The sequence below is a fragment of the Tachysurus vachellii genome, chromosome 25 (assembly GCF_030014155.1).
Source record: "Tachysurus vachellii isolate PV-2020 chromosome 25, HZAU_Pvac_v1, whole genome shotgun sequence".
Lineage (NCBI taxonomy): Eukaryota > Metazoa > Chordata > Actinopteri > Siluriformes > Bagridae > Tachysurus > Tachysurus vachellii.
The window spans coordinates 8,845,849-8,865,524 of NC_083484.1; the positions used below are offsets into that span (position 1 = coordinate 8,845,849).

General features: G+C 37.2%; 1 protein-coding gene across 3 annotated transcripts in view; it reads right to left on the reverse strand.

Moving 5' to 3' along the window:
• Positions 1-19,676, reverse strand: part of LOC132840159 (dnaJ homolog subfamily C member 13-like) — a 100,191-nt gene that overhangs the window by 20,431 nt on the left and 60,084 nt on the right. Inside the window, exons 16-34 of one of the 3 annotated variants that reach the window (XM_060861598.1) lie at positions 17,894-17,950; positions 17,701-17,822; positions 17,459-17,534; positions 17,122-17,217; positions 16,892-17,032; positions 16,128-16,142; positions 15,842-15,924; positions 14,560-14,713; positions 11,841-11,944; positions 11,455-11,614; positions 7,988-8,050; positions 5,831-5,932; positions 5,598-5,702; positions 4,866-5,068; positions 4,505-4,589; positions 944-1,098; positions 660-705; positions 373-527; positions 85-286 (exon numbers count right to left, since the gene is read on the reverse strand). In XM_060861598.1, the coding sequence (XP_060717581.1) occupies positions 85-286; positions 373-527; positions 660-705; positions 944-1,098; positions 4,505-4,589; positions 4,866-5,068; positions 5,598-5,702; positions 5,831-5,932; positions 7,988-8,050; positions 11,455-11,614; positions 11,841-11,944; positions 14,560-14,713; positions 15,842-15,924; positions 16,128-16,142; positions 16,892-17,032; positions 17,122-17,217; positions 17,459-17,534; positions 17,701-17,822; positions 17,894-17,950 (2,124 nt within the window). Of the gene's footprint in view, positions 1-84; positions 287-372; positions 528-659; positions 706-943; positions 1,099-4,504; positions 4,590-4,865; positions 5,069-5,597; positions 5,703-5,830; positions 5,933-7,987; positions 8,051-11,454; positions 11,615-11,840; positions 11,945-14,559; positions 14,714-15,841; positions 15,925-16,127; positions 16,146-16,891; positions 17,033-17,121; positions 17,218-17,458; positions 17,535-17,700; positions 17,823-17,893; positions 17,951-19,676 lie in introns of all 3 variants that reach the window. The other 2 variants (XM_060861597.1, XM_060861599.1) reach the window with 2 other exon arrangements.

A 19,676-nucleotide genomic window follows, 5' to 3' on the forward strand; every position in this document is an offset into this window, starting at 1 on the left:
CAATATTATTATCCACATAAAATGACAGAAATGAAATTTGGGTTTGCAATTAAAAATTTAATATATCTTTGTGTGTTGGCTTACCGGCTCCCGTATAGGCCAGTCTGGGAAGCGTTTTGAGTCACAGAGATGACGGAGGTAGTAGATGTTGCAGAACAGCTCATTTTCCAGCTGAGGAAAGCTAAGTACAGGAATGGGGCAGTACTGATATAAAGCACGTGTGTTGCTCTGGAGCCGTGGAGTGAAATCAGCCAAATGGGCGGCGATCTTCTCTATCATCATACGCCTGCATTTGCACACACATATATCAAGTCTAAGAACACTGACATTTTTATGCTACTGACAATCAGCATCTAGTCTGCAATGAAGTACCTCATCTCACTGCTCCAAATTGCTTCAGGCGTGTCAAACTCTCCCAAAAAAATCTCTGAGAAGTGTTCAGCTTCATAATTCTCTAGGTAACACACCATTGCTTCAGGTAACACTGGTCCTAATACACTCCTCTGCACAATGTCCTGACCTTTGGCCTTCCAGACAGAAACATAAAAGACAAATGTTAACTCTGTGCTTGTAAATCCTAACATTTCTATGTTGTTGTCTCATAGCTTCTTTAATTAATTTCTTTATTATGAGAAGTTGGAATAACAGAGAAAATGTACCTCTTCTGATTTGAAGGCCTGCTTCAGGTGAGTGTACTTGAGGAAACTAGAGTAAACAAAATTTACAAAGTTACATTAAGGTCTTATGAATTAACTTAAGGATGAAAAACTTGAAAACAGAGAGTAAGAATGTATTATAAAACCTCTCAGCACTTATTCAAAGATAGACATGAACAATTTTCCAGAACAACTCATCATATGCATCCTAGCGCCATAGCATACTGTACATCAGACTATAGTCTGTTCATTCAAAAATTAAACTGATGGGTGATTATGTGTAATACCGTGCCACAGGGAGCACATTAGAGCCTGTGTACATCATGATGAAAAAGAAAACACCGGTGAGGTAGAGACGTGGTAAGTTGGGGTTGTCCTGCATCACCAGGTATAACAAAATGGCCACCTTCTCAACCAGGATAGGGTCAAAGGTCATCAGCAGCTATGTACACAAAACAGTCAGAAAAGTTAGGTTCACAAGGGGTTAAAATAAACATCAGTATTTAAACATGTTGTGTAGCATGCTAAATAAAAACAACTGAATTTTAAAAATAGCAAAAATTGTGCCATGGTCACATTGTTAAAAACATGTTTTGGCTTTATTTTCCCAACAATCCTGAATTGCAGTTGAATTTCCATGCGATCCTTCCTTGTCCCTGCATAACAATCTGATCTCTCCTTGAGTCACAGCTCGCTACCTTGGGGTAACCACGGACACTCAACTGTCGTTTTCATTGCATGTTGCTAAGGTGACATGCTAAAAATCGGTTCCTTCTCTACAACATTAGAAGGATTCGGACATTTTTGTCCACACAGGCTGCTTAGGTACATGTTCAGTCTCTTGTCATCTCAAGACTGGACTACTGCAACTCACTGCTGGCAGGTCTACCTATGAATGCAATCTGTCCTTTGCAAATGATCCAAAATGCTTGTTTTTAACCTGACTAAGTTCTCGCATACCACCCCACTGCTGCAATCTCTCCACTGGCTTCCGGTAGCTGCACGCATCAGATTCAAAACACTGATGCTTGTCTACAAAGTCAAAAATGAACCAGCACCCTATTATCTCAAAGCCCTCATCTCTCCCTGCACTGTACCACACACCCTCAGAGCTACCAGCACTGCTCAAGTGGTCCCACCATCTTTCAGAGTAAGAGTTAAGTATACTACAAGACTCTTCTCTATTCTGGCAACAAGGTGGTGGAACGAACTTCCCCTATGGGTCTGGACAGCTGAGTCACTGGCTATGATTTAGGCTCATGGTATCTTAAGTAACCTAGTGAACCAGAGTTAATGTATTCAATGATAGAGACTTAAAAGCACTTTTGTACATCACTCGGATTGTGTAAATATAAATGTAAATGTGATTGAAGGTTTTAATGTATTAATTCAATAATTATTAAATTCATTTTCTAATTTCAGACATCTGACATTAGGCTATACAATTTATATGTATACCTACACACTGATTGAGTGTAACATGAGCGCCTTTCTAATATTGTGTTGGTCCCCCTTCTGCTGCCAATACAGCCCTGACCTATCGAGGCATGGACTCAACTAGACCCCTGAAGGTGTGCTGTCGTAGCTAGCACCAAGATGTTTGCAGCAGATCCTTTAAGTCCTGCAAATTGCGAGGTGGGCCCTCCATAGATCGAACTTGTTTGTTCAGTACATTCCACAGATGTGCGATTAGGTTGAGATCTGGAGAATTTGAAGGTCAACACTTCAAACTCATAATTGTGCTCCTCAAACCATTTATGCTTTGTGGCAGGACACATTTTCTTGCTGGAAGAGGCCAAAGCCATCAGGGAATACCATTTCCTTGAAAAGGGTGTGCATGGTCTGCAACAATGCTTAAATAGGAAGTACGTGTCAAAGTAGCAACCACTTCGATGACAGGACCCAAGGTGCTTTCAGCAGTAGACAGAGGTCAGCATGGGCACCCTGACTCGTCTGCGTCTATGCAGTACCACATGCAAAAACTGCAAAGTATTCTGACACCTTTTTTTTAGCAATTTGAGCTACAGTAGCTTGTCTGTTCGATCGTACCACATGGGCCAGCCTTCTCTACCCACGCACATCAATAAGCCTTGGCCCCCCAGGATCCTATCGCCATTTCACCACTGTTCCATCCTTGGAACACTTTTGATAGATACTAGGGATGAGCGAGTACAGCATTATCTGTATCTGTATCTGTTAACCATATGAATGATCTGTATCTGTATCTGTATCTGTACTCGGAGTGGGCGGGGCTTGTCTTGAAATAGGCGGGGCTTTAACCGGTATGTTATTTTAAGCATGCAATTGATATGGGTTGACCAGAAATTGTTATATTTATTGCTGATTAGAAAAATATTTACAGGACAGCATCAGGATTGAGCTTCAGATGAATGGTTTTGATCACGATAGCAAACGAACTATATTACAGAACAAGTTTTGCAACAATGAAAACAAAACAATGCAGTGCAATTATGAAGTAAAATGTAATGAACAACATAACTTTCTTTTTTAACTTTTAATTTTTTATGATCAGTTTGATTTTTTTAATGTTTTTGGTTCTTTTTATTTTTTTATTTCCACACCAGGTGTGTGTGTGTGTGTGTGTAGCTTAATAATTAATTTGTAATATTTATAACACTAGCTTACTACCTTTATGTTTTTATGAAATACAGCAAAAACATGTCAGACACTCAGTGTCTGGTTACTGGTTAGAGACAGCTGAAGGTTTAAAAAAGAAAAAAAATCTCCGACAGACAGAGACGCAATGCGAGTCTCTTTCTACCAAGCAAGCACTACGTCTGAACGAACCCACGTTTACCAGAACTCTACTGGTTAGTAAGTACGTATTATTAACGTTACAACCCGAAGTAAAAAGCTGAAGAAACCCTAAACGTTAACGGAAAAGACCCGCGAACCCGAGTGACTGAGGGAGAGACAGAGAGCTGTTCTGCGTGTGACTGTGAGTGAGCAGAGCGAGACACAGCAACACAATACATCTGTATGTGTGTAGGGGAGGGGCGCTGTGACTAGCCTATCACAGAACGCTGACACAATCAGCTACCCAATGATGATTTTCATTCAATCCGAGCACAGATATTGACTCGTATTACTCGTATAATACTCGTACAGGGCAGAAGTGCTTTATCCGTGCCGGATACTCGTTTCAGCCGAGTATCCGGCTCATCTCTAATAGATACAGACAACTGCAGACCAAGAACACCCAACAAGAGCTGCAGTTTTGGAGACTCTCTGACCCAGTCATGTAGCCATCACAATTTGGCCCTTGTCAAACTCGCTCAAATCCTTACGCTTGCCCATTTTTCCTGCTTATAACACATCAACTTTGAGAAAAAGATTTTCACCTTCTGCCTAATATATTCCACTCACTACCAGGTGCCTTTTTGAAGAGATAATCTGTGTTATTCTGTTATTCACTTCACCTGTCAATGGTCATAATGTTATACCCTGAGATATGTCAGTGATGCCTGATGGTTGTAACCCTAAAGAAAGCTTCTTTTGTGCTACAATGCATATTGTTGTCTAATTCTGATAACCTTCCCAAAATTTTTGGGAAGTGCCATGGTTATTTTGTAAAATACGCTAGAATACCCACAGTTAATATTTCTTCAAATGTTGACTGTTGAAATGTATGATGTGTCATTAATAAATTAAGATTTACAATCACTGCTAAACTGCTGTGGAACAAGAGAAATAAAACAGACTGTTGGAATACTTCAGAGTGGTAACAGTAACTCAGGCTTATTTATCTGCATAGCAGCACCCTGTCATAAATAGTTTTTCAGCATAACCCATAGTGTTTTTAGTTCATCTTGAAGTAAACAGAGTACCTGAACAATATGAGGCAGGCAAGTGTTGTCACTTATTAGCCTCTTCACTTTGGGTAAAGGTCTGATAATGGCATTGTCCTGATCTCTATAGAAACAGACAGACAGACAGATAGTATGTATGTGAGATGTGTTTTCACTGAAAAAAATGTCTGAGCAGAAGCCTAATAAAAGGCTGATAAATTTAAACTAAAACTTTATCTCATATAAGTTTACATAAACATAAAATTAAATCAAAAATTAAATTGCACCAAAAAAGCACTTCAATGATGCAGTGTACAAAAAAGGCATGGCTATGAAACCCATCAAATAAAGTTCAAAACAATTAAAAATCTCTGTATGTGTGTGTACATGTGTGTTGCACCTGCTAGGGAAGTAAGAGCACATGGTGATGAGCATATTGAGGATCAGTGTGGCCAGATCTGTTTCATTCATCACTGCCTGACCACTAGCCAGTATGCACCACTTCAGCTGTGGAATGGCCTGGAGAGGGCGCCAGCCATCCATTCCCTGTGCCCAGCACCGTGTCTTTGCAGTCAATGTCCCTGATTTCCAAAACTCCTGAATCTGATAGCAATCAAAAACACTGGCAAATTCTCCGGCAAATCCTTATTTTATTATCCTTAAACAGAAACTTCCATTTACGACAATTTATAGACAACCTAAAGTATAAATAGATTATGAAATATATTTTATACTGACAGATTTATACTTATATTTCAGAGAGAGTTATATTTATATATTTTATACCATATTATACCAAATGGCTATCCATGGCCAGAGGTCAAGAGAGCAAAACCTCCTTGCTCTCTTGTGTGGTGTGTTCTGTCAGGTGTGTTAGGTGGACAACTGACGTATAAAAAAGTAACGTGAAAAAAAAAAGTGACTGCCTTATTATGGTATACCAACATACTAATGTTGCATGTGTTAGTGCAATGTAGCACTGAAAGGGCTCAAGAACAATAAACAAGATATGTAAATAAACTTCATTAAGATTTACTACTGTACTAAATATGCTAAGGTATAACAGAGCTAGTGTATTTTGTTCATAATATCAACCACATAATTAGACCAAGGTCTCGTTAACGGAACCTACCTCTTCAAAACTAAAAGGTCCTCTCCGTTCCTTATCAGCGTTCCCAAAGTACCACTCCTTCTCGCTCTCTCTTTTCATGTCTGGAGCTGCTTCCAATACATTACTCTAACACACACACACAAATTAGGTACACAGAAAAAAAAATCTGTAGTATTACTTGTCAGACACAAGACTGTATGGCTTTATGCATTCATGTATCTAAGCTTTTATTACAGAGTTACAAATATACACACCTGTAGTGGAACAGTAGCTCTGCTTGTATGTAGGTGGGCTAAGGTTAACAAGTCTATTAGAATGCGCACACCATTTGAGTCCATTATGTCTTTTACATTTTTCTGTTAAAAAAATGAATAAATAAAAATAAGAATAAGCAAAATTATCACATATACTATAATAAGACAATGAATATCTATATGTATGTACTGTATGTATATACATTGGTCATCCATAGCATTAAAACATAAGACAGTTATAATTACAATATTACAAATGGCGCCTGTTAAAAGAAGGCTTGTATTAAGCAAGTAAACGTTCAATTCTCAAAGTCAACACCTTCAACTCTTCCTCTTTGCCATCTCATACAGGTTACCTTAGCATTCCTGACAATTTTGCAGTGCTGCATGGTGCATTAACCAGCTGAAATGACCTTTCTATCATAGCCAGCATTAATTTTTCCTGCAATGTGATATAGTAGAGGCTATCCCTTGATCCCCACATGCACCAATGAGCCTTGCTCATCATAAAACATAAAAAGTTAGTATATTTAATAAAAGTATATTATCATAGAACAGACCTGCTGTTCTGGAGATGCTCTAACCTAGTCATCTAGCCATCACATTTTGGCCCCAAGTCAGATCCTTACGCATGCCCATTTCTGCTGCTTCTAACACATCAAGTTCAAGAATTGACTGTTCCCTTGCTGCCCAAAAGACAAGCAAGGGGTTGAATACTTCATGTGATTTAACACAAGATAATGCTCATGCTGTAGGTGCAGGAAAGAAATGACCAGTTGGGGTGATCATGTTTCATTTGAACATGCATAGCTTGCTGTTAGACACAATAGTTCTGCCAGCACATATAATATATACAGCAGATATTATTTTAACAACCAAAAATGCATTTTCCTGTATTGAACCCAAAGATCTGCATGTGCTTGGCTAGTACATTTGATTTATATTAAATTAATTGTGATTTTCAATTTCAGCTTGATCATTGATCAGCTTGATCATAAAATGGTATCTAATTTAAGTCAAAATAGCATTTAAGTTGACATAAAAACCAACTTTGCCCAACTTTATCCAAACTTATTTAGTATTAATTTACACATATGGCAACATTTCTCAAATATGTTGATATAGGGGATATGGGATGCGGTAGCTTCGACTACTGATCGGAAGTCATTGGTTCGAATCCCAGGTACACCAAGTTGCCACTACAGGGCCCCTGAGCAAGGCCCTTAACCCTCAATTGCTCAGGTGTATAAACTGAAATAAAAAAAAATGTAAGTCACGCTGGATAAGAGTGTCTGCTAAATGCTGTAAATGTAAATACAGAAAGAGCACATTCGCATCATTGACACATCCTAACACAAAGTTGCATATTATTTGAAACAAATCACATTCTTTCTAGGTTTTTCTTTAACAAACATTGGTACTGTGCTGCTAATTGTTCATCTTTGTTCTCTGTCTCCAAGTTAAAAATAAACAAATAAATAAATAAATATTAGTCATGATTTGCAATTTGATTAGAATCTGATTGTCTTAAAAAAAAAAGAAATACAATCAGATAATAAACATTAACATTGTTTTGGGGACATTTCATAAAATTTAAACATTTTATATACATTGTAAATTAAATTTCATTAAAAAAGTTATCCATACAAATGTCAAGATGTCTTTAAAGGTGTGGGTAATAACGGGTTGCAGATACAGATTATATTTTAACAGGAACACCTGCTCAACTATCAAGTTATCCAAATGGTGAATCGTGTGTCAGTAGCACAGTGTACAACATGATGCAGATACAGGTCATGAGCATTAGCTAATGTTCACATCAAACATTAGTATAGGGATTTCATATTTTTAGTCTACACAGACTCATTTTTAAACGGTTAAGGCCCTGAGGTGTTGAACAGTTTGGGGCTTCAAGTCACCAAAAAGATTGGGGCTTCACCGCCAAGCTGGCAAAGTTCTCTATCAAAGGTTCTATGTATGTAACATCCACAATGGCATGTACTATTTTTTACTGGCTTATATTTTGTAGTTAAAAAAAAGGGCATGCCATTTTGCATACCTAAATATGTTCCCAGAATTTTAACACTTGAAAACACAACCAAAGCCAATAGGAATGCCATGTAAATGTGATGGAAGAGGGGCCACAGTAGAACTAACCTTGTTCAGAATGAGCTTGTTGAGGAAGAGAATAAGCCTGTCTCTCTCTAGTTTATCAGTAGACTGCAGAAACAAAAGACAAAAAACATTTAAAACATTTGGCTATTTAGAACCATTAACAAACATAAAAAGTATTGAGTCCAATACTAAAATTAATAAATGAATTAAAGCACTGTACAAAACAACAGAAATGTAACATGCACACTGAAAACAAAGGGGATGTAAAAAACAAAAGGATTGTAAACTGTACACAAAAAACAAAGAATGTGAACCAAATATTAAAATGAAAAAATAAACTGTATTCTGAAGACGTAAATTGATATTAAAGTGGAATTGATCGAATAGACTGCCCCATTTCAGAAGTTTCTCAGGGATAAGCTTTTGAAAGAATACTAAAAAGCATGGTAAAACATAAATCCAAGCAAAGCCCGGTGGCAAAATGCGCCTCCTGGGTGACACTCCAGGCATACCAGCCTTTTACAGTAACAGAGAAACACATGAGGCGGTACCAGACACCATGTGGGATGTTCACAATGTTTCTCGTCAGCCTCCACTAGATCATCAGGCCCTCCTCAACCTGCACTGTGAACGACTGTGAATCACTGCAATCCCTCAGGTACAGGTCAAGAACCAACATTCACACGTCTTCAAGGACAATCAGGAGGGCCCTTGTGAAGCAATTTAAGTGTGTGGCGGAGAGGTTGGACCTGGAGATCAGGTCAGCATTGGTGTGGACCCAAAAGCTGTGCGCAGATCCACTCTAGTTGCGGCCATAGCTGGAGGGTCTGCAGCGCTAGCAGCAAGCTGGCTAACATTAGCTCCTGTTGCCACTTCAGGCACATTAGCAGATAGCTGGCTAACATTAGTGGGTTGAAACATGCAGGCGATGGAAGGAGTTTGTTTTTGTCCATTGAGAGCGTTAATGTGCTTGGACGACTTGGCATGAGACTCTAATGCCTTCATTCCCATTGTACCTAGCTGAATCCTTTTTTTGCATATGGGGCAAAACGCCTCAAAAACGTTGTTGTCCACTGGTTTTAACCAATGACGAAGAGTTTTTATCCAGCCACGCTTCATTAAATTTACATTTCCCCATAACCTCAGAATGAAATTGGTAGCTAGCTAATGTAAAAACAAACTTTAAAAATATAACTGCGTGCGTCAATCTAGTGTTAATTTCGTCACCTATTTTTAATTTAGTCTTATGCCAAATGTCCTTGTTAGTTTTAGTCATATTTAGTCATTCACATATCTTTTTTGTTAGTCAAGTTTTAGTCGACTAAAAGTCCCGTCATTTTAGTCTAGTTTTAGTCAAAAAAATTGTAGCTTGAAAACATCTGGAATCTACTGTAAGAATAAATACAACAAGGCCTCATTAAATGCAATAATATCAGGAACACAAGTGTTATAGTGGAAATAAATAACTTAATGAAAAGCCTAAGATCAAAACTGTAGGTGTGTGTATATATATATATATATATATATATATATAAATTACCAACGTATTGCACACACCATTATTGATGATATTTGGAGCAATATTACATGTTATTGTTAAACTTGATTCCCTTACATATACATTTGCTTTTAAGCCTAATTATTCATTTTGATTATGATGTGATTGTGACAGAGGCTTGGGAAGAGGTTTCAGGTTGGGGGTGCTGAGTTTTTTCTGTCACCACTTTTGAATAAGAAACAATATCAAGGCTATAAAACTTGATAAAAAAACCGCGAATCACAAAAGTATCAGTGAGAAGTTGAGAACACACGTTTAAACAGTGCATACACTCGAACTTGACCGCACATCACATTTTTTACTTTATTGATACTGCTTTTAATCGTAATGCAAAGACCGGCCATCGGGACATAAGCTGTCATGTACAATAAAAGAGCCTGCGCAGGGACAGGAAATATAATTTAACACAAAAAGCCACATAGACCAGGGGTGGACTTGTGCTCAGGAGATTTTGTTTATTTATTTATTTATTTATTTATTTGAGCGGCGTGTGGACGAATTCTTTCTACACACACACTATTTTATTTCTTGATAACAGACCGCTGCAAACTATAACACACCGTTGCCATGAAAAACAGAGCGTTGCCATGGACACACAGGATTCTAACCGTAGAGACGGAGCGCACTATTTTCTTTAGAGGAAACAAATCAATTGTTTTTAAATCAATAAATTCCTTTTTAAATCATCATTTTGTGTCAAATTACCGATTTATTTGGTAGGTAGCAATATAATAAGCGGGATCCGCTTCACGGACCTGTAACTTGAGCAACAGTGCGAAGTCGTGCTGAATATTTTAAAGGCGTAACAGCTGATGAAAAAGCAGAGACAACTGTAGACGAAAATGAAGAGAGATTTTATCTTAGTTTTTATTTTATACAAAACATTTTCGTCTCGTCTTTTTTCATCAACAATAATGCATGTTAATTTAGTCTTAGTCAGCGTTTTTGGACAGTGGTGCAGTCTTGTCATCGTCTCGTCTTAGTCATGAAAAAAAGGTTGTTGACGAGCAATCTCGTCTGACGAAATTAACACTACGCCAGTCAACCTTTCCTGTGGAATGCTGAGATTTTCATTGATTTCTTGCGCTTCTCCTTTGCTTGTTATGTTGTGTTGTGTTGTAGTCTATGGCTGTGGTGTCGTAGCGCGTGATCTTCCTTTACTAAAGGCATCGCGTGTTCGCAGTATTTTGTACGGTGACCCGGGGCTGCGTTGCGTTCTCAATTATTGGTTCCGCCACTCTTTTATACTACGTCATTTAATCAAAATAATCGTGGTTGACAAATTAAACTTTTGAGGAAAATTACAATATGGAGAAGTTACATACAGCACAATTTTTAAGACCCAAACATCAAAATTCAAGACCTTTTAAAGACTTTTTAAGGTATTTTTCCAAACTAATAAATTCAATGCTTTTAAGACTTTTTAAAACCCCGCGGGAACCCTGAAACAAGAGAAACATAAGATGGACACTAAAACTGCATATTAAAATTATACAATTAAGGTTTGCTACACAAACCAACACACTCAACAATTCAAGCTGCATTCCCAACCTGCATGTATACAATTTGTGCATAAAATGTTTAATGTGCTCTATAAAAACATTACCCCAGGCAGATCAGAATTGAACAGAATAAGAATGCAGTTCTACAAATAGCATTTCAAATCATGTTTAGATTGCTATGCACTTGCAGATTAGTTCTTTACAACTACAGCAGGGCGTAAAATTGCCAGTAAGGTGTATGTAACAGGCTTAAAACTACACTTAAATCAAAAAAACGTAAAATAAAACTACATAGTACACTGTATGTAGTGTGTGTAATAAAAACAGCAAAACATGTAAATTGTTTGCCAAATCATACAAAATTCAAAGGGAATTTAAAAATGTACACTAAAAAAAGTGAATGCAAAATGATTTATATAACCTGTTTAGAATAAAAAAAAAAAACTAACCTTATCCAACATGCCCACAATGTATTTAGTGTCACTGAAAGGGCCGATTTCCTCATAGCACTTGCCATATACTATTGTCAGTGCCTGAAGGCACAAACACTTCATTGCCACCTTGGGTGTTAAGAGAAAACGATGATATAGTTCATTAAAGAACTCATACCTGCAAAGAAAATGAAGATTAAAAGAGAGAAACAAATAGGAAACCTAGGAAATTCCAAACTGGATAGAGAAGAAATTAATTATTTCTTCTTACAATTCCCTTTTAAATTAATTAAGTAATTATTAACTGAACCAGTAATGTACTGTACAGGAAATGACACTTTAGAGCTTTTTCTGAGCAGCCAAATCTAAAATGTACATTTAGTGCTGTGCAATATGATATTTACGATCTCTTTATGGCTGCAGACTCCTCATTTTCATCCTCCTCCAGAAGCAGGCGCAGATAATAATCTCCAATTTTTATTTCATCAGAAAGGCACTCATATTTCACCTAAACAAAAACACACACGTATACAATCATTTGTTTTTTAGGACACTCCAAGAAGGCCTGTCGTTTCTTTTTTATATAGTTAAACATATGGGCATTTTATCATCATTCTAACAATATTGGAAGATTCCAAAACCAAAGTCTTTTTTAAATTATCTGTAAAATATAATTAAATAAAATCTAATTATTAAGAACACACAGGTGCACCACACATATGGTGCAAATTATTAGAACATTGTCACAGAGCATTTTGAGAAGGCGTGCCTTATGTAAACCTCAGATATTTAGTTTGGTTTGATCTTAATTGTTGAAGTGGGCGGTATCACCTTGGTGGGACCCAAAGACCTCTATGAGGCCTTCAGAAAGAAGATTGGTGATGCTTATGAGCCTGGTATGCAATAAAAAATAATTACTCAAGGCACTGTAACAATAGTTACACTGCTGAAGCGATTGCAGGTTTAACCACCTGATTTAGGTCTTCATCATTTCTTTATTGTGTGTTAAATATGGATAAACTTGAACTGATTAACTTTTTGGGCTGCTGGCAAAATCTAAGAATGACTAATAGAAGGACAAATATTTAAAAAAAAAAGTTTCTAAAGCCAGGAACATTTTTTTACAGTTTGTTTAACTGCAAATGATCATTAAATCCAGTCATTCACCAATTTAAATGAATACTACAACAGGATGCCTACTGTATATACTGCCAGTCATTTAAGTTAAACTATGCTATTAGTCATCTTCTAAACCTACAGTTAGGTCCATATATATTTGGACACAGGCACAATTTTCATACTTTTGGCTATTTATGCCACCAGAATAAAATGAAAATGAAAAAACCAAGATCATTTGAAGAGCAGATGTTCAGATTTAATTCAAGGGGTTGAACAAAAATATCAAGTAAAAGGTTCAGGAACTGCAACCATTTTTATGCACAGTCCCCCCATTTTCAGGGGCTCAAATGTAATTGGACAAATGAATATAATCATAAATAAAATGTTCATTTTTAATATTTTGTTGAAAATCCTTTGCAGGCAATAAGTGCCTGAAGTCTGGAGCCCATGGACATCACCAGAGACTGGGTTTCCTCCTTTCTGATGCTTTGCCAGGCCTTAACTGCAGCTGTCTTCAGTTGATGTTTGTTTGTGGGTCTTTTTGCCTTTAGTTTTGCCTTCAGCAAGTGAAACGCATGTTCAATTGGGTTGAGATCAGGTGATTGACGCTGCCTTTGCAGAATATTCCATTTCTTTTCCTTAAAAAAACTCCTGGGTTGCTTTTGCAGTGTGTTTTGTATCATTGCCCATCTGTACTGTGAAATGCCATCCAATCAACTTTGCTGCATTTTGCTTAATCTGGGCAGACAGTATAGTCCTATACACTTCAGAATTCATCCGGCTGCTTCTGTCTTCTGTCACATCATCAGTAAACACCAGTGACCCAGTGCCACTGGAAGCCATGCATGCCCATGCCATTACACTGCCTCCACTGTTTTACAGAGGATGATGTATGCTTTGGATCATGAGCTGTTCCAAGCCTTCTCCATACTTTTCTCTTCCCGTCACTCTGGTAAAGGTTGATCTTAGTTTCATCCGTCCAAAGAATGCTTTTCCAGAACTGGTTAGGCTTTTTTAGATGTTTTTTGGCAAAATCTAATCTGGCCTTTCTATTGTTGAGGCTTATGAATGGTTTGCACCTTGTGGTGAACCCTCTGTATTTGCTCTTGTGAAGTCTTCTCTTGATTTTATACTTTGACAATGACACGTCTACCTCCTGGAGAGTGTCCTTCACTTGGCTGGATGTTGTGAATAGGTTTTGCTTTACCATGGAGAGGATCCTGCGATCATCTACTACTGTGGTCTTCCATGGACGGCCAGGCCTTTTTATGTTGCTGAGCTCACCATTGCATTCTTTTTTTCTCAAAATGTAACAAACTGTTAATTTGGCCACTCCTAAAGTTCCTGCTATCACTCTGATGGCCTGTTTGACTTGCATGGAGAGCTCATTTGAACGCATGATGTAGGTTCACAGCAACAGATTCCAAGTGCAAATGCCACACTTAGAATCAACTCCAGACCTTTTACCTGCTTAATTGATGAAGAAATGATGAAGAAATAGCCTACAACTCTCCATAAAACAGCTTTTGATTCAATTGTCCAATTACTTTTGGTCCCTTGAAAAAGGGGGTGGCTACTCTCAAGAGCTGTAATTCCTAATCCCTTCCTCCAATTTGGATTTAAATACTCTCAAATTAAACCTGAGACTGCACTTTCAGCCCACTATACCTATACAACAATAGCTTGAATATGTTTTGGTAAATTCCTAAAAAAGTGCCTGTGTCCTAATATATATGGACCTAACTGTATAGGAACAAGATGAACAGATAACATCACCCTATTTAACTCAGGCAGCCAGGTAAACAATTACAATCATACAAATAAACAGCACTAAGATGGTGAACCCATTTGAGTCGACAGTGGAAATGAGGCTATAGTTCTGTGTTTACTAGGAAGTCCCGCCTACCTATTTGTGGGTTAAAAGACATTACATTTGCCAAATTTCAGTGCAACACTGAAAATCCAAAATATATTTGCTACTATATATCAAAAGCATACACACACCTCAAACTCTTGATGATTCCAAGAAATCTCACTGGTGCTCCCAAGCTCTCTGTCTATGCTGAAGGAGCGCAGTTCTCCCTCCAGAGCATCACGCAGCTCCTCACGAGTCTTCATGTTCCAGATAAGGTTTGAGTTTGCATGATCCAGATAAAATCTGCAAAGAACATAAACCACATACACATACGATTTACTAATATTTATGATTTGTAATAATTTCTCAGTCAGCAAGAAATATGAGAGACTCTGTTTCACACTGCAGAAAAACAATGACCAGAGGCATACTTCAAAAAAGTCTATGCACCAAGAATAAGTTGTGATGTCTGTGGGTTCCATATAGTTATTGACTGCAAGGTATTTGCAACCAAGTATAAAAATACTATACTAATTTTCAACATTATCATTTTTAGTAGTGTCTAATTGCTTTCGGGAGTCAGAAAATCATAATGAACAAGACTTTACTTATATAGGTTGCTGCTAAAATTACTAATTTTTACATGAAAAACGGCCCAGAACACATAGTACAGAACACATGCAAATGTTAAAAACTATGGCTTCAAATTGTAAATAAAGTCAAACTGATTGTAGTAACATTGCTATTTTGCAGTGTCCAGTATTTCAGGTTAAATTCAAAAGATTAAAATATATAATGCATTACCCATTTTAACTATTGACCATGAGGAACTAAAAATAAAAACAATTATAAATACAATGATTATTTTTAATACTTGGATGGAAAACATTTGCATATGCCTGCCTAAAATCTGGTTCCCGTGGACATTACCAAAGCAGTTTCCTCCCTCCTCCAAGGTCATAACTATACAACTGCATTCAGTTGCTCTTTGTGGGTCTTTCTGCCTCCAGTTTTGTCATCAGCAAGTAAAAAGCTTGTTTAAATTGGCTGAGGACTGGTGACTGACTTGGGCATTTAAGAACATTTGACTTCTTAGAAGATTTCTTTAGAGGCTTTTTGGTTGCTTGGGTTAGGCCTTAAGTTTAACTATACAGTTACATTGTCATCATCTAAATAAAAACTATAGGAGCAGCCACTGCATCCAAGAATAATGTTAAAGCTGAGGCCAATTGTTCAGGATTGATCTATGAACTTGACATACATACACTCACATGCAGAACCAGCAGTACATTATCCCACCTAAACTAAAAAATACTGGTTATATTAAAAGAATGTAAGTTTTAGAATATACAGATATACATGATGTACAAAATAAACCATAGCAAAATCAGGCAGCACTTAAAAAAAAAAAAATGGCTATTCAGTATATACTTGTAGTAGAAGAGCTCCCAATTGGCTTCAATCTTGATCCGCTGTCTTCTTTTCCTCAAGACAACAGGTTTTTGGTTTGGGTTCTGCAACCAAATATACATTGAAATCACTGAAATCAGTCAGTCATTCACAATAATGTGGAAAATAAATTGTGAACATTTTGTTCTATAATGTTTATGACAAACCTATGACAAACTTGACAGCTATATTAAGGCTTAAAAAGAGAATGAAACAAAGTAGAGCATAAGAATGGTCTCACAATGTCTTAGTGATCAATTATACTTACCAGGTTATTCCTGTCCTGCTGCATTGATTCACAGCAGACAACCACAATAAGGGTCAAGGACAGGGCAGAAATAACAGAAATATTACTGATACTGTTGTCAGATGATCACAATTCATATGGTATTTGTAATAGGTCAATATAAATTAATTAATTAAAAATCATTTAATCCAATAATTTTTCTATTTGGAATAATTAAAGTAAAAGTAAATAAGTAAAAAATAAGTAAAAGCAAGAAAAAAAAACATTTACATGAAGACATGTACAGGGGAAGACACTGAAGCAATAATCTCAAATAAAATGTGTATGCAATATTTTTCTGCATGTAATATGTAAAATTAAATAGTTAAAACAAAAATCTAAAATATCTAAACAAGAATACAGTCAAATAATAGGTCCTGCCTACTCAGCCACAAGAGTTAATGGCTGATTAGTGAGCAGCTAAGAATAAACTTTTATTTGTGAACAATTCAAATAATATTTTAAAAAAACATGCACAATAACGCTCTCAATGTCAGGGGCAAAGAAAAGCCAAAGACATCATCATCATACTGGTTTGCTAGAAAGTTGAGTTTTGTAAAGTGTGTAGTGGTACTGGACAACATGTGAACGAGGACAGTTGGGATTTTACCCATTGTTATCTTTGCATAGACTGTAGAATTTTCTCCTCTATGGCTCTCCTCTATGGTTTCTCCTCATTCAACTTGGATTCTTTAAACAGGGGATTTTTTTTTGACTCATTGACTTTTTCAGTGAACTTGGCTCACCTCCTTCTGTGCAATCCCCATCTTGTCCCTCCAGTGCATGAGCATCAGGTCAGCCTTTTCTTTAGCAAACTTCTCCACCTCCTTAGCAGCCTTGCCTGCTATTCGCTGCCATTCTGGCACCTTAGTGTGCCCAAACTGGTCCTAGACAGACAGAGAAAAGAGGAAGAGATTTGGTATGTAAAATAGTTATTACACATTGTGACTCAAACTAAAGAAAGATCTACAGTTACAGAAGCAATCTTGAGGTTGTCACGGATGTGCATTCTGTCCAAGTCCTTTTCTGGCACAGGGTCTGAGCTGTCCAGATATGCCAGGAACCCAGTTGGCTGAAGGGGAGAAAGAAATAAAATTAAAAAAAAAAAGAAATGAAAAGAAGAAGAAAAAAAAAAAAAAAAAACAGAAGCAATGAACGGAACAATAAACAAAATAAAATGACACAAAGAAAAACAGATTGTCATGTAAATGTCAATAGTTAGAATTTACACCAAATGAAAGACGTTGAGAAAAACAAACAAATAAATAAATAAAACCCTTAACAGAAGACATTTAACCTGTGTGCACTCTCACCAAGATTCTTTTTAGGAGGGTCATAGCAACAGGATTCTCAGCTGTCCACAAACCCACTAGGTGACGACTCAGCTGTCTACAAGAAAACACAAGAACAGTGTGCAGTACTTAACAGAGATCCTTCATCTTTATGTTTTTCTGTCCCTTTGGATACATTTTAACATGTGTGCACTTTAATTATTGGAATCAAGCTGGCTTAGGATGAAGTCTAGGGTGTGGTGCTGATAGGGGCATGTGTTTACCTGTTCGTAAGCATCCTTTGGTCAGTGCTAACAGTGAACATAGATGTGTGTAGATGTCTGAGTAGAGCACCTTCACTCAACGCCAAGTCTTGCATCTTTGTGGCTATTTCCTTATCCCCCTCCTGAACACATACACATGTATAGATTTTTCACACAAAAGACAATACTACTTCAAAAAGAAATAGAATCTTACCTCAATAATGGCCTTCATAACCAGACCGGCACCCTTTACTATAGCCATAGAGGGATGCTGCAAAGACAGCCAGCAGAACAGAACATAGAAAAATAATCAGAATAAATACACTATATAACCAAATTTGTGTACACCATCTCACCAACATTTCCCCCAGTTATCCCAAACAAAGGTTGGAAGCACACAATTATATAGGATATCTTTATATACTGTATATAGTATATAATAATGTCTCTTCAGTGAAAGTGAAACCCGTTCCTCAAATGGCCCCCTACACAGAGCCCTCACCACAACTCCAATGAACATTGCTAAATCCATTCCTTGGTGAATAAAAGCCCCTTCATAAACATCTAGCAAAGAGGGAAACACTGTCAAGAAGACAGGCATTTCATTGTCAAGTTCCAACAAACATAAATCCAAAGAAAAAACTATTTAATTATTCGGAAAATTAAAAAAAAAAAAAAAAAAAAAAAAAAAAAAAAAAACCACAGCTTGATTGCATAGTTTTGAACACCCATCCCAGCTAATACTTTGTGGAAGCACCCTTTGATTTATTACAGCATCAAGTGTTTGTGAATAAGTCTGTATTAATTTCACAAATTTAGACTTTGGAGTTTTATCCCACTCCTCTTTGCAAAAAGTTCAAGTTCCTTCAAATTGCAAGGGAATGTTCTGTGAACGTCTCCTTTTCTGCCATTCCATAGGCTTTCAGAGGTCTGGGCTCTGACTGGGCCATTCCAGGACTTTAATATTTCTTTTCTGAAGCCATGTCTTGGTTAATTTTGATGTGTGCTTTGGGCCATTGTCATGTAGGAATGTGAAATTCCTCTTCATTTTTAGCTTTTTGACTGAGGACAAGACGTTTATTTCCAAAATATCCTGGTATTTGGAGCTGTTTTCCTCTCTATCTTGGCAAGTTCCCTTGGTCCATCTAAAGAGAAGCAGCCACAAAGCATAATGCTACCCTACCATGCTTCACTGTCGGTATGGTGTTCCATGGATTATGCACCAAACATACCTTTTAGAATTGCCAAAAAGTTAAACCTTAGTCTCGTAAGATCACAAACACATCTCCCCACTTGTTTTGGGGTGACTGTTTGGCATAATTCAGACAAGCTTGTGTATTAATATTTGTTTTCATCTTGCCAACCCACCCCAAAACCTAAACTTGTGCAGATTACAGGAGAAGGTAGTCACATTCAAGAAGTGACCCGTTCCTGCCAGAAATTTCTGTAGTTCTTTTAGTATTACTGTTGGTCTCTTGGTAGCCTCCCTGATATGTTTTCTCCTAGTCCTCTCATCAACTTTGTATGGTCATCCTGACCTTTGCAATGGGTGTGGTGCCACATTTCTCTACTTATTGACTGATGGTTTTGACAGTGTCCCATGGTATGTTCAGTGCCTTCAATATTATTTTCTATCCCTCTCCTTATGGTATATTTCAACAATTAATCTCGCAGTTTCTTTGGCTTTTTGTGGCCCATGGCCCTCATTAGGAGGCAACCCCAAACATTCAAGCAAATACTACTGCAGCAGCTGACATTTATCTGGTTTTATGTGACTGATTATCTCTGATGAGAGTTAAAGACCCCATTATAAAAGGATGTGCAGATTTATGCAATCAGGGTGCTGTAGGTGCCCAGTATTGTAACTTTTGCTTCCTGCAAATTTACTGAATCTTCACTTCTTGAAACTTCATTTACCAAAGACAAAACTAAAGAAAGAAAGACACAAAAAAATCAATTACTTGAAGGTAGCTAAAGTAAAGGCCAGGCAAAGCAAC